This window comes from Pan troglodytes, chromosome 13 (assembly GCF_028858775.2).
Source record: "Pan troglodytes isolate AG18354 chromosome 13, NHGRI_mPanTro3-v2.0_pri, whole genome shotgun sequence".
Lineage (NCBI taxonomy): Eukaryota > Metazoa > Chordata > Mammalia > Primates > Hominidae > Pan > Pan troglodytes.
In genome coordinates, this window is record NC_072411.2 from 91,797,348 (window position 1) to 91,811,672 (window position 14,325).

Below are 14,325 nucleotides of genomic sequence, written 5' to 3' on the forward strand. Positions count from 1 at the left end.
TAGTACTATTTCTTAGTACTACTCCCCAAAGTTTTGCTTAAATTAATAGGTGCTGCAGGCCAGGTGCTTTGGCTCACGCCTGTAATCCCAGCACTTTAGGAGGCCAAAGCAGGCGGATCATGAGGTCAGGAGTTCGAGGCCAGCCTGGCCAACATGGTGAAGCCCTGTCTCTGCTAAAGATACAAAAAATTAGCTGGGCTTGGTAGTGTGCACCTGTAATCCCAGCTACTCGGGAGGCTGGGGCAGGAGAATCACTTGAACCCAGGAGGTGGAGGTTGCAGTGAGCTAAGATCATGCCATTGTACTCCAGCCTGGGCAACAGAGCAAGACTCCATCTAAAAAAAAAAAAAAAAAAAAAAAAGGTGCTGCATTAAAGCCTTACAACTCAATGGTCAGTAGTTAACAAGCAGTTCAAAATAGCTTTTTAATCCATGTCAAAAAATTAAAAGAACATTTTTTTTAATATGGAAGGGATACAATTATGTACTTAGGATAATACCTCCTTACATGCTCTGCTGGCCCTTGTTCCTTTCTCCAGTGCCCTCAAATGGAGCTCTGTGGTTGGTCCCTGAACACAGAAAGGATATTTTCTCAGCTATTAAAAATTATGAGGGAGTTGTAAGTGCAGTTCTTTTGCTAGTAAGATAACTGGAATCAATGGATTATATTTTAGCAGATTTTATAGTATCTTTCCACAATGTATTCTATATAAATGCCTGCACAATGAAATGTGTAATTTCATAAAGCATAATTGAAAAGTAATTTCTGAAAACCACATGTTTAGGTTGAAGTGGCATTTTCCTTGGCATGCATTGTCCTAGGGAATGATGTGTTACAGAAAGACTTACATGAAAATGAAGGATTTGAGTATGCTGATGTCCTTTATCTTCTTCACTCAACAGAAAAGGTAATACCTTTACAAAATATTGAGGTTCATTTTGAAAAAAATGGTTTTTATACCACATCTTCAAATTATCAAGTCTTCTTCATGGCAATATTCAATGTATTATTTAAGAAAAGACATGTAAAAATCTCTTTGTAGGTCATGAGTTTGTAACGATGTAATAATACAGCTCCATATTTTTCTGAGTTGTCCCACTTCATCGTTGAAATGCAGTAATTTTAATGTTTGGTGATGAGTCAAAAAACAAATCTCTTATGTCCCAAATCAAACCTTTAAAATAATTTTATGCCCTTTCAGCCCTCAGTCATTCACTTATCCAATATGCTAAAGGGGTGCTTCTCAAACTATTTGTGATGAAGAAATAGCTTTTTCCCAGCAATCTATTATGGAAGGATAATTTTTTTTTAACTTTAAAAATTTTGAAATAATCTTAGACTTTCCAAAAATTTGTAAAACCAGTATTCTGGTATATCCTTCATCTAGTTTTCCCAAATGTCAACTAGAACATTAACATTGATACAACACTATTAACTAATTTGCATGCCTTATTTAAATTTTGCCAGTTTTCTCAGCAATGTCCCTTTTTTGGTTTTTTATTTTATTTTTTTAATTTAAAAAATTATTTTTATTTTTTTCAATGTCTACTTTTGTTCCAGAATCTAATCCAGGGTCTCACATTACATCTAAATGTCTTGTCTCTTTAGCCTCCAGTTTGTGAAGCTCAGCCCTTCTTTGTTTTTCATGATTTCATGTCTTTCATGATTTTGACATTTTTGATGAATTCAGGCCAGTTATTTTATAGAATATCCCTCAATTTGACCTTGATGTTTTCCCCTAATTAAATTGAAGTTACACCTTTTGGCAAGAATATCACAGAAGTGATGTGGTCTTCTTCACTCACCTTCCCAGTACATCATAGCATGAGGTATATAATGTTGATGTATTTTACTGGTAATCTTAATTTTGATTACTTGGTTAAAATGGGGACTGCCATAGTTCTTCACTCACTGTTTTTCTTTTTGTAGTTAATAAGTATCTTAAGGTGAGACACTTTGAGATTACGCAAATATTTTGTCTTGCATCACACTTTTGCTCACCAATCTTAGCATCCATTGATGTAACAATAATAAATGTAACATTTGCCTAAGGGCAATTAAAAAAATTCCCTTCTTCCTTCTACGTTTATTAGTTGGTATTCAACTATAAAGAAGATTTGTTTCTTTTCAATGTTTATTCTCAGTTTTGTTATCCCACTGTTAATGATTTTGTGGACTGTCACTGGTCCACGGGCCACACTTTCAACAGCACTACCCTAACGAAATGAGAGCTATTTTCTACAGGGCATTTCACAACCAGGAAGAAAATTGCCAGCGACGTTTCTCTCAGTTCTGTAAGGTTTTAGAGGGATCAAGGAGGGTGAGGAGGTGGGTGGGAATGAAGTCATGTTATTTTTTTAATATAAAATTTTACTCTACTGTGGTTCACAAAAGAGAAGTGCTGCTATAAAAATATGGGAAATATTTTGGGAGGTCGAGGTGGGCAGATCGCTTGAGATCAGGAGTTCGAGACCAGCCTTGCCAATATGGTGAAACCCCATCTCTACTAAAGAGATAAAAATTGGCCGGGCGTGGTGGCACATGCCTGTAGTCCTAGCTACTTGGGAGGCTGAGGCAGGAAAATCACTTGAACCTGGGAGGTGAAGATTGCAGTGAGCCGAGATTGCACCACTGCACTCCAGGCTGGGTGACAGAGCTAGACTCCGTCTCAAAAAAGAGAATATATATATATATATATATATTTTTTTTTACAGTAGAGTAAAATATATATATATATAAAATATATATATGTGGAAACTAATAGGGTGAGGAGACTAAATGAATGTCTGACTGACTCTCTAAGCCACCTTTTGCCCCTCTACTCTGTTCCTTCTAGCTTTTACTCCCATTACCTTACTCCTCATGTGCACCCTTCTTCTCCCTTTTGTTACACATTCCACTCTCAAGTAGTCTGCCTTCCTTCCCAGTTTGTTACCACCTGCTTCACTCTCTGGACCCTGCATTTGGCTTATAATAGATTTATTCTTGTGCATCAGTTCTACAAATGGTAGGAAATCTTAGAGAACTAGAAGGTTTACCAAAGGATTTATCTGGACTTGGCTGAAATTTTTAATTCTAACACTCATCACAAGGCAAGTTAAAAGTCCTCTAGGGTTTCTTGTACTATATTTTGCCTCAAACTACCTGCCCTGCAGAGGCACATTAGTACTCTTAGGGCTTTAGAGACAGTACTGAACAACTATGGTCCTTCGTTAAACCTATAGTGGGAGACTTCAGATTACACAGGTGTGTTGTAGAAGTTAGAGGGGAGGGAGGGATGTTCAGCAACATTAAATATGCCACTGAATGAATAGCTATCTTATGGATAATGACAGGAATGCAATAAAAATTAAGTCAGGAACCCAGGTTCTTGTAACTCCTAGCCACATTGATACTGTCTACATGGAGATGCAATAGGTTATGTGTTGTTTTTAAATTATAATTTAACTATTTTCATGCTACCAAACTAGAATAATATATGAAATAGACCATTGAGATTGATTTTCACAAGCCACATAAAATTAGTCGCATTAATTTAGTTACTGTTATTCTACTCTTTTTAATTAATTCAAATATGTGGGCTAATTAATTATGAATATACTTTTGAAGAGAGGTTAGTGAGCATAATTAACAGGCACTCTTTTCCCATTTATAAATCAGTAGGTATAAAGTAACAATAAGTAACCAGTGGGTATAACCACCCTGGTAGATAGGTAAATGAAAATATATATGAAGTAAAGAGTTTAAGACAGTTGACATTGGGGAAAAAAAGTATGGAAACATATGTCTTTCCTCAAGGATTAATTTTTAGCCCTCTGAACTGGGAATAGCCAACTTGGTTCTTGTCCTGTATCTGATACTAGCTGGCATGGTGGGAACAGTCAAACTATGGGATTCATTTTGAAACATTAATAGCCACTTTATAATCTAAACTATTTACTGTAGACTTCCACAGTGATACTGCAGGAGTGAACCCTACATGGAAAAGAAATGAAAATCAGTCAAGTCTTAGCATATTTCTCTCACTTTGCTCTATCTGACCTTGATACACAAAGCATGCCCCTTTGGTTCATTTCTCATTGCCACTCTTTCCTACTTGGCTCTAGGTTCTATTTTGCTGTCTGTTAATCCACGCTTTGACTATGAATGAGACCTAGTTTCTCAAGCCTTTGACTGTACCTAATACCTTTCTTTTTGCCTATTTAGGTGACTGGGTTTTTGTGTGTGTGTGTGTGTGTGTGTGTGTGTGTATGTGATTTTTATTATGGAAAATTTCAAATATATATAAAATGACAGGGTAGCATAATGAACCTAAATGTTCCCACCCAGCTTCAGCAGTCATCATCTCATGGCCAATCTTATTTCATCTATACATCTACTCACTTCTACTAAATTATTTTTGATGCAAATTTCAAGCATCATATAATTTTATCTATAAATATTTCAGTATGTACATGCAGCATTTTAATATTATGATTAATAGTGGCAGAAGAAAATTCAGGGCCGGGTGTGGTGGTTCATGTCTGTAATCCCAGCACTTTGGGAGGCCAAGGCGAGCAGACACCTTGAGCTCAGGAGTTCAAGACCAGCCTGGGCAACAGAGCAAAACCGTGTCTCTACAAAAAATACAGAAAATTAGCCAGGTGTGGTGGCACACGCCTTTGGTCTTAGCTACTTGGGAGGCTGAAGTGGGAGCATTGCTTGAGCCTGGGAGGTGGAAATTGCAGTGAACCAAGATCAAGCCACTGCACTCTAGCCTGGGTGACAGAGGGAGACTTTGTCTCAAAAAAAAAAAAAAAGAAAAAGAAAAAAAAGAAAAGAAAATTCACTAAGATGAATGAGTTCTTTCTGTGTGTAATACATTGTTCAAATAACATACTAATAATACAATATATTGAATTATTTTTAATATTAAAAATAAGATTTAGTAATAAGATTTTATCTTTTGAATCTTTCTGGAAGGTCTGCCATACTTATATATCTCTGGCAAGCAGACTAATTCTACAGAAGAAACTAGCTTTTGCTGTTTGCCCAGCTTCAGAATGTTAAAATGTGATTCTTCAGAATACATTATTTTTCTCCTATTCTTCCTTAAAATATAGTACAATGGAATTTTACAAATGAATTTAAGAGATGATATGGAATACCCAACAATGTATGGAATGCAATAGATAACATGTTATATACAAGGGTAGTTTTGATTTATCAACTCTACTTTGAAATGTTGAAAGTTACAACATTCTGGAGTAACTATTATCTCTTTTCCCTAGTAATGTCATATTTTACTCCCAGTGATAAGAATGCAATATATTTTAATGAGCAAGAATTTAAAGTCTATTATGTTGAGTAACATGATAAATGAAGTTCACTATAATGCCTGTTTCTCCTATTTTTAGGATATTTGCTTAAGAGCAGGCTATGCATTAACACTTTTTGCCTTCAATAATCGCTTTCAACAATACTTAATATTGGAAAGTGGAATAATGACCATATCTATTTTTGAACGTTTTCTTGAATCAACAGTTGAAACTGAGAAGGCAATGGCAGCATTTCAGGTATAAAATTGAGATTAACACCTCAAATTAATAAATATGTCATTTTGTGAAAACTTGAAAATTACAACAATTTGGAGGCCCAGAAAAACGTTTACTTATTTGTAAAAACTTAGTACTTTGCACATAAGCCCCTTCTACCTCATAAAAACTCCATTATCTATGAGGATTTCTTCATTAATACAGAATTTTACAAGTTACAAGACACTTGCTTATGCCTTTATACCTCATCTGATGTTTATAACAAGCCTGTAAGGTTGACAATCAGGTAGTATTATTTTCATCACCCCCATATTAAAAGTAAATAGGTAGAAAAACATGTTAGCATCCAAGACAGGTTTTCTAACTGCAAATCTTTAGTTGATCACACTGATCCTTCAACCTAGTAACAACTGTATGTATCTGGGAAGTCTTATTCTCTCTCTTCATTTTCTATCCTGTGCCCTTTAAGAGAAGTATTTTCTATGAACCCATATTGAAAGGGTGCAAAAGTTGCAAACATTGTAGGAAGAATAATAGTACCCCCTATGATCACTGCTATGACCAGACAGGGACAAATACTCTAACTCTCCCCACCACCACATGCTGCTTCTATTGAATCCTCTAAACACTCCCTTTACCCTTCTAAGAAGTATCAAAAGAATAAAAAAAAAAATAAAAAATTACAAACGTGTAATTAGAGAAGCTGAATAGAAAATGTTTAAAGACTCTCTGCTTCTTTTCTGTTTTCAGATTGTTGTACTGGCTAAAGTCATTAGAGATATGGACCATATTACTTTGTCTGCAAGAGGTGTTACTATTTTAGTTGATAGTCTGTATTCAGTTCAGACTTCTACTATTGTCTTGACAGGTAAGAAATGACTAGAAGTTAATTTTAGCCACATAAAACTATTTTCAAAAACAGTTTATTGTAATCTGAATAATAATAAAATAATACGCCTCATACACTGCCACAAGTTTAAAGAACGAACTTATGTTTATATCTACATGGAACTCCACAGCAAGTCTACACGAAACAATGGGTGTCTACTCTGTACCCCAAACAGAAGCTGAGTAACTCTGAATACAGACTTTTTGCTTTCCTAATTACTTTTTCAAACCCTTAACTTTTTTCCAAGATATAAATGAGAATTCAACTATGAACTACAAACAGCAAAATAAAAAAACTGATTTATAATAGTGGTGGCAGATTTACACAGATGTACCTCTGTCTGGTTTCCTTTTGTCCAGTTGTGCACATTTTGCTAACACTGAAAAGTTCTTTACATCGCTGTGCAACAAAGCAAAGCAAGATGGTCCCATAGCGTTCTCAACACATTTATTGCTATTGTATAACTGTGTCTACTGCAGACCTAACCCAACAGCTCACACATAATAGGTGATCAGTAATATTTAATTGACTTGTTATGCCACTCTTAAAGTAACATAAGGCAGGGTCAGAATGAGTAATATGCAGTGACTACTACCAATATAAACAAATAAGTATTTGTTTTTTAATTAAAATGTATCACTAAAGGAAACTTTACTTGATGCCATAGAATTATATGTTTATGAAGTATATGTGCATGGCAAGGAAGGAAAAATGAAACAATGAAAACTTTCTGATGGAAACTAGCTAGCAAAAAAGTTTAAAGAAGTTATTAAATATGTTTTAATCTAAATAACATTATTAATTCAATGTTATAGTAATTCTGTGACTCTGAAAAACAACTGTAGTGGGTTTACACTCCACAGTTTTTTTTTTTTTTTTTTTTTGAGACGGAGTCTCACTCTATTGCCAGGCTGGAGTGCAGTGGTGCGATCTTAGCTCACTGTAACCTCCGCCTCCCAGGTTCAAGCGATTCTCCTGCCTCAGCCTCCCGAGTAGCTGGGACTACAGGCGTGCACCACCAAGGCCAGCTAATTTTTGTATTTTTAGTAGAGACGGGGTTTCACCATGTTGGCCAGGATGGTCTCAATCTCTTGACCTCATGATCCGCCCGCCTCGGCCTCCCAAAGTGCTGGGATTACAGGTATGAGCCACCACACCTGGTCTCCACAAACTCTTATAGGAAAGAAATGCCATATTACATTGGCTTTCAAATATTAAATTAATTCCTCCAGGATGAGGAGAAATGAATCTCAGAAATGACTGGACTTTCTCTGCACTCCACAACCAGTCATATGCATGTCCAGGGTATCTCAGGCAAAGCTTGATATTCAGGCCTCAGGTATAGTGTAAAATAACTGATGTGCTTGGTGTCAAGTTGACATGGTTTCCACAAGATGCTCCAAAGGCACAGAAGTTTTTAGGAAACTGATTTCTGTTACCAAGAATTCAGTTTTCCTATTTATACCACTTAGCTATTCTCTACTCAGAGTTCCTCCTTCTACTCCTTTGAGAACTATAAACTTTAGTTCTCTTTCTTAGCTGCTCCCTTGGTCTGTTTCCATTTCTAACTTCCCATCTTTGAAGGGTCTTTTTAACTTTAAATAGAGCTTACCTTTAGACAATTTTTGCTTTAGATGATACAACCAATTTTCCCCATTCTGAGGCAATAAACACAAGGAATTTCTTGGCTTATAATAGAGGCCAGACAAAAATATAAGGAGAACAAAAACTCACGTCATATCTCAATAAAGTATCCACATACTCCACACAGAAATATGAAAATACATTTTTATCTTCAAACAAATATAAATGAAATAATATTCATTTGCTAGCTGCACATTTAATTATTGGGACACTTTATTATTTTAAATCTGAAAACATTTCTTTTTATGTAAAAACTTCAGTGATTTTAAACCTCAATAAGCAATACATTGATTGATTTTAAAGTATTAATAAGGCTTAACTCAAAGCCATTTCAACCGCAAAAAGGACATATTAAGTTTTTTTTTTTTGAGACGGAGTTTCGCTCTTGTTGCCCAGGCTGTAGTGCAATGGCACGATCTCTGCTCACTGCAACCTCTGCCTCCCAGGTACAAGCGATTCTCCTGCCTCAGCCTCCCGAATAGCTGGGATTACAGGCATGTACCACCACGCCCGGCTAATTTTTGTATTTTTAGTAGAGATGGGGTTTCTCCATATTGGTCAGGCTGGTCGCGAACTCCCGAAGTCAGGTGATCTGCCCACCTCGGTCTCCCAAAGGGCTGGAATTACAGGTGTGGGCCACCACGCCCGGCCTAAATTTTCTTATGATAATTAAATCATTATGTTCATAGTTATTTTTAAAACCCTAAAAACTTCAAAACAAAATATATTCTGAAGATATGGGAGAAAGAAAACCTCTAATTTTCAAATTTTTCCACCCTTACATAAACCTATTTAATTTACACTATTTGTGACAGAAAACCAAACTGTAATTTTGGGGAGTTTATTCTATATTTACATATGCATGCTTTTCTCAGTGCTGCTTCATTGACAGAGATGTCTTGTGACACAAACTTTTTTCAGTGCTATGTGCAATTAATGAAAGTATTATAAGTTTATATCAATTAAATAACACAAGCATTTTTCTTGTTTAATTTATAGGGAATTTAATAGCAAGCCTGGCTCATTCTAGAGCTGGTATCCCAGAAGCATTTACCACATTAGGAACAATCCAACGGCTCTGCTATCATTTGTACTCGGGAATAGAAGAGGTAAAAACAAGCAAAAACTAATTCTAAAATTAAATATGCTAAAAATATAATTTACCTCTCCCTCTGTGGACTAATTTTTCCACAGATTGACTGTGTTATAGATATAATTCTTATTACTAACTCAAAATTACATGACTGTGTTATATATATAATATACTTCTTGTTACTAACTCAAAATTACATGACTTTTCTAATACTAATTAGTCATACATATCTGCCATCCACAATTTTAATTCCTATAAAAATATACATTTGTTTTAACCCTAAGACTTAAAATTAGGATTTAAATCACAAAAGCAGTATAAAACAACTACAATTAAAGATTTAAAAAGAACTACCTGTTCAAATTAGTTTCTGATTTAAAAAACAAAAACAAAACCCTACAAAATAAGTCATCTTAATCCTGGAATTAAGAGTCAATCTATAAGTACGTTGATGACAAAGAAACTTATAATTGTTTACTAAGTATCTAATGAAAACTGGTGACTCTGATCTAAGTTATTTCTATGATTTGAAATGAATGAAAATGGAATTCATAGGATAGCTTTCCTTATGTGTCAAGCAGGGTTAGATGTAAGGGTGTGTGAAAGAGGCCGTGCTGGTCACAGCAGTGGCTTGCCTCTGAGTGTTCCCCTACTCTCTTCCACTAAGGTCTAAAGCAGTGTTACTCCACCTTTAGGGTATATCAGAATCACCTGGAGGGCCTGTTATATTGCTTGGCCCCATTCCTAGAGTTTCTGAGCCAATACATTTGAGGTGGGCCCTAGAATTTGCATTTCGAACAAGTTCCCAGCAGCTGAACTACAGGTCCAGGGTTCAAGGTGTAGAAGACATATGAGCATACAGAGCAACCGGATGCCAACATAAAGACCAATATGTTCATTCTATGAAACTTTTTATGCTACTATCATATTCCCTACAACTGGCCAGGAACATACTTTAATTAATCATATGACCAATCTATGGGTCATAGACAGAGGGTATTTTCTTCAAAGAACTATTTTTTCTAGAGTCCTGTGGCCTGACACTTGTGCTTCTTTCTGTTTTTGCCAGTGGAAAAGTGAGTTGCTCTTGTAACGTCTGAATGTTAAAAAAATTTTTTTTAAAGTAATGAATAAATAAATAAGTTGCTTTCTCTAAGATCTCTGTTACCAAGAGTTCAGCTTTCCTATGTGTACCACTTAGCTATTCTCCAAAGTGTCTGTTCCTACTCCTTTGAGAATGATAAACAAAATAATTAAATAACAGTTTCTAGGGATGGAACCCAGGCATAATTGTCAAAGTTATATGGGTGATGCTAATGCATTGTCAGGGTTGCATCCACTACCTTAGTTCAAACTCAAGTTCTTTCTTTGGTGGCACATTAGAATTACCACACACACACACACACACACACACACACACACACATTAGAATTACCTGACACACACACACACACACACACACACACCTGAAAGGATTCTGATTTAGTTGGTGGGCTTTTTTTTTTTTAAACACTCCAGGTGGTTCTAAAATGCAGTTAAGACTGAGAACAACCACTAGAAATCAATGGCAGTTGACAGCTCTCTGTAAAAATATGGCAGTTAAGCTTCCGTCTATACACTGCCATTTGTTTGCATACATATTTGCTTACACTTGCTCCCTCCCTTACAGAGACTTTCCTATGAAATAGCTAATTAGAACATTAAGATATTTTAAGAACAAAGCCCATTGGTTAAGAAAGAATTGTTTCTTCATTTAGGTTCGCGCAGCTTGTTCCTCTGCTCTTGGCTACTTAACATACAATGCAAATGCTTTCCGCATCCTATTAAAAGAATGCAGGAATAAACCTAATCAGTTCATTCGTATAAAAAATAATATCAGCAGAGATGCAAGTATTAACCCAGCATTTTTAAAGGAATTTCAAATGCAACAAACACTGGTGGGACTTCCTTCCTTAAGGTATGGTCCTATGTTAGAAGTGGCAGTAGTGAAATCATCGATAGAGGAGACTTTAATGAGGTTTAGTAAGATCCAACAAGAGGAACTATTCTTGATATGAACTTATCTCCTGTATAGCAGAGGATAAACTTTATTCTAAATGACCACTGCCAAAACCTGTTTTAATTCCAACTCAGCACCAGAGTTGTGGGTGCAGACAAGAACACACCTAGATCTTAGAGATCCTCTCTGGCCAGGATTAATCACATTTTAGAAAGTTTTGGGGAGACTGGTTACCACAACATCTGATTCAAGAAGTCACTTTTTAGCAGACTAGGGATACATTTGAGAGTTCTGAGACAAGACCACCACCCTGACCTTAGCATCAAATGGGTTTTCCGGACCAGATCCAAAGCTAGGCCAAATTCCCAGGGTGGAAACAGGGCTAAATTAGACTTAGTGGTTAGTTACAGTGAAGTTTGCCAGGTATTCAGAGGATTTTGACTCAATGTTGTGGTTTCATCACAAACTTAACTCCCCCCAAAAAGGGAGGAGAAGAGAATCTCTACTATGGGTATATTTTCTCTTCTGTAAACGTAGCTGAATTACAAGTCTTCTCTCCAAGTAGTGATATTCATACTTAGGAAATAGAACTACTCAAGATACGTTAACTCTATGATAACGGAAGAGAATAGGATCCAATAGTGCATCCGAATAGGACCCATGTACAAACATAGATTCTACATCAATTTTAAGTACAGAGAATGATGAGTACATCTTTGGAGCCACTTTAATTCTTTGAAAAGCTGAAAGTCTAAAATGGGTGACCTAATTTTATAAGCCAGGGAAGCTAAATTATAACTGTTATAATTGATAATTCTAAATAATTTTCATTGGTTCAAGGAATTAAGATAAATAATGTAAGTAGTATTTTACACAGTCACTCCCACAGCTAGCCCATGTGATGACTTTGTAGGAATTAGAAAAATATACCCCTTTCTCAGACCTATCTTCTTCAAAACCCAGCTGAAGTGTCTCTTCTTCTGTAACACTTTCCCTCATCACTTCAAGCAGATTTAATGTTCCAAATGTTTGGAGTAAATAAGTGAGTAAATGAGTGACTGAACATAAAATACTTACAGATAACATGCAGAGTTAGTGGAGGTAACATGTATGAATTAGGCCATTAGGCATTCAACCTGGTACTGTAAGTCTTCATATACTTCTTCATATATTTTTTCTGGGTGCATTATGTCTTCATTTATTTTAATGACAAAAATGTTTTCCTTTTAGTCTGGAGAAGAATGGAGGACCATCCATAATTCCTATCTTTAAAAGAGGTAACTGATTTTTCTTTTATCTATGAAGTACCTTCTAGCCCAGACACTTTATAATTCTGTATTCCATCTCTAAAAATTCAAAATGTAGGCCGGGCACAGTGGCTCATGCCTGTAATCCCAGCACTTTGGGAGGCCAAGGTGGGCAGATCACTTGAGGTCAGGAGTTCAACATCAGCCTAGCCAATATGGTGAAACCCCATCTCTACTACTACTACTACTACTACTACTACTACTACTACTACTAATAATAATAATAATAATAATAACAATACAAAAATTAGCCAGGCATGGTGGCGCATGCCTGTAATCCCAGCTACTTGGGAGGCTGAGGCAGGAGAATCACTTGAACCTGGGAGGCAGAGGCTGCAGTCAGCTGAGATCGCACCACTGCACTCTGGCCTGGGTGACAGAGTGAGACTCCGTCTCAAAAAAAAAAAGTAGAGGGTACCCCCACAAAAAAGTTTACCTGCATACTTCTCTTTTGTAATTCTGTCTACCTAAAATATCTTCCTAATTACAAGCCCATATTAATCATTTTCTGTAAGGCCTTCCCTATTAGTATCACTTGAAAGTGACTCCTGTCTTATTTTGCTTTTCTCAAACCATGCATAGAAGTAAGTCATTATTTAAACGACCTGTAAATATGACTTTGCTGTTTCATATCTGAAACAACTTACCTATCTGAATTCTCAGGGCAGAGACCACATTTTTTCCATTGATACTCTATATAGTTTTGTACATAGTTGGTACATTACACTTGAATGGACTAGATCTGCAGAGATCAGAGTCCAGATCTCATATTATTTATCCCTTCCTATTAGATATGTAATAGGGAATATAAATTACTTGTTAATTTCACATATCTGCTTAGTGCTTGTTCGTGTAGGACCAAAATCAGTCTTGATACGTTGTCCTATCACGAAAATCAAGGATAGAAACATTCAGAAGTCAAGATCAGTTTGCTAGAGTCACAAACAGAAAGGGAGAGAATTTAAAAAGACAGTAAAAGGAGAGGAAACAATTTCATGTATTCAGCCAGTATATGAGGGAAGCTAGGTATGTGGGGAGGCTATATAGAAATATATATAGAATATCATGGGTAGAAAAGCATCCATTTTTTATATAGCTTCTTGAATGTAAGAGTAATTTACATAAAAGAATAAAGTCAGTTCACTCTTCACTTTAACACTGGTTTCTAAGCAACAACCTGTTTATCAGTCATGATCTGATGAAGTTTTCACAGGTTTGTAGTAACATAAGAAAAAATAAGGACAAGGTAGCACGTTTCTGATAAAATTAATTTCATTCAATATCAAGTCCATCATTTGAGATAATGCCTTTTACACTTTTTTTAGTGTTAAAATATTCTTTATTTTACATAATGATATTTAAAGTAGTATTCATTCTTTTATTGGTGCTAACTTGACATAACAAGCTAGCAAACCATATAGTGGTCCCCACAAATTTTTGGCCTCTGACATCTAAATGTCTGGAAGTACTGATCTGTTCTCTTAGTATGTTTTAGTTATGTAAAGAAAATAGAACTACATAGAAGTAGAAGTAATGAGACTATACCTAGGGCTCTCAGTAGAGACATTTAATTGTGGCTAATTTTTAGGGAAGGAGCACCGAAGAAAATTAAAACCTAAAATTCAACCAAAAGATTCTTTGACTTTATTACCTCCTGTAACTAACTTCATGGGACTCTTCAAAGCAACAAAAAAGACCAAGGATTCCCATAATATTTTTTCTTTTTCATCTACAATTACATCAGATATCACAAATGTATCAAGACCAAGAATAGTGTGTTTGAACCAACTTGGGAAACATGTCCAGAAAGCCAACCCAGAGCCTGCAGAAGGCTAATAAAACATTTTAGAATGAAAGGA

General features: G+C 35.8%; 1 protein-coding gene across 13 annotated transcripts in view; it reads left to right on the forward strand.

The window, feature by feature from the left end:
* ANKAR (ankyrin and armadillo repeat containing) overlaps window positions 1–14,325 on the forward strand; it is an 81,913-nt gene that overhangs the window by 57,827 nt on the left and 9,761 nt on the right. For 7 of the 13 annotated variants that reach the window (XM_063791328.1, XM_054679991.2, XM_063791330.1 and 4 more), the window contains 7 exons: window positions 785–907; window positions 5,397–5,555; window positions 6,285–6,402; window positions 9,067–9,176; window positions 10,918–11,117; window positions 12,390–12,436; window positions 14,055–14,322. In XM_063791328.1, coding sequence (XP_063647398.1) covers window positions 785–907; window positions 5,397–5,555; window positions 6,285–6,402; window positions 9,067–9,176; window positions 10,918–11,117; window positions 12,390–12,436; window positions 14,055–14,302 — 1,005 coding nt within the window. In that variant the 3' untranslated portion in view covers window positions 14,303–14,322. Of the gene's footprint in view, window positions 1–784; window positions 908–5,396; window positions 5,556–6,284; window positions 6,403–9,066; window positions 9,177–10,917; window positions 11,118–12,389; window positions 12,437–14,054; window positions 14,323–14,325 lie in introns of those variants that run through there. The other 6 variants (XM_054679994.2, XM_054679995.2, XM_063791331.1 and 3 more) reach the window with 3 other exon arrangements.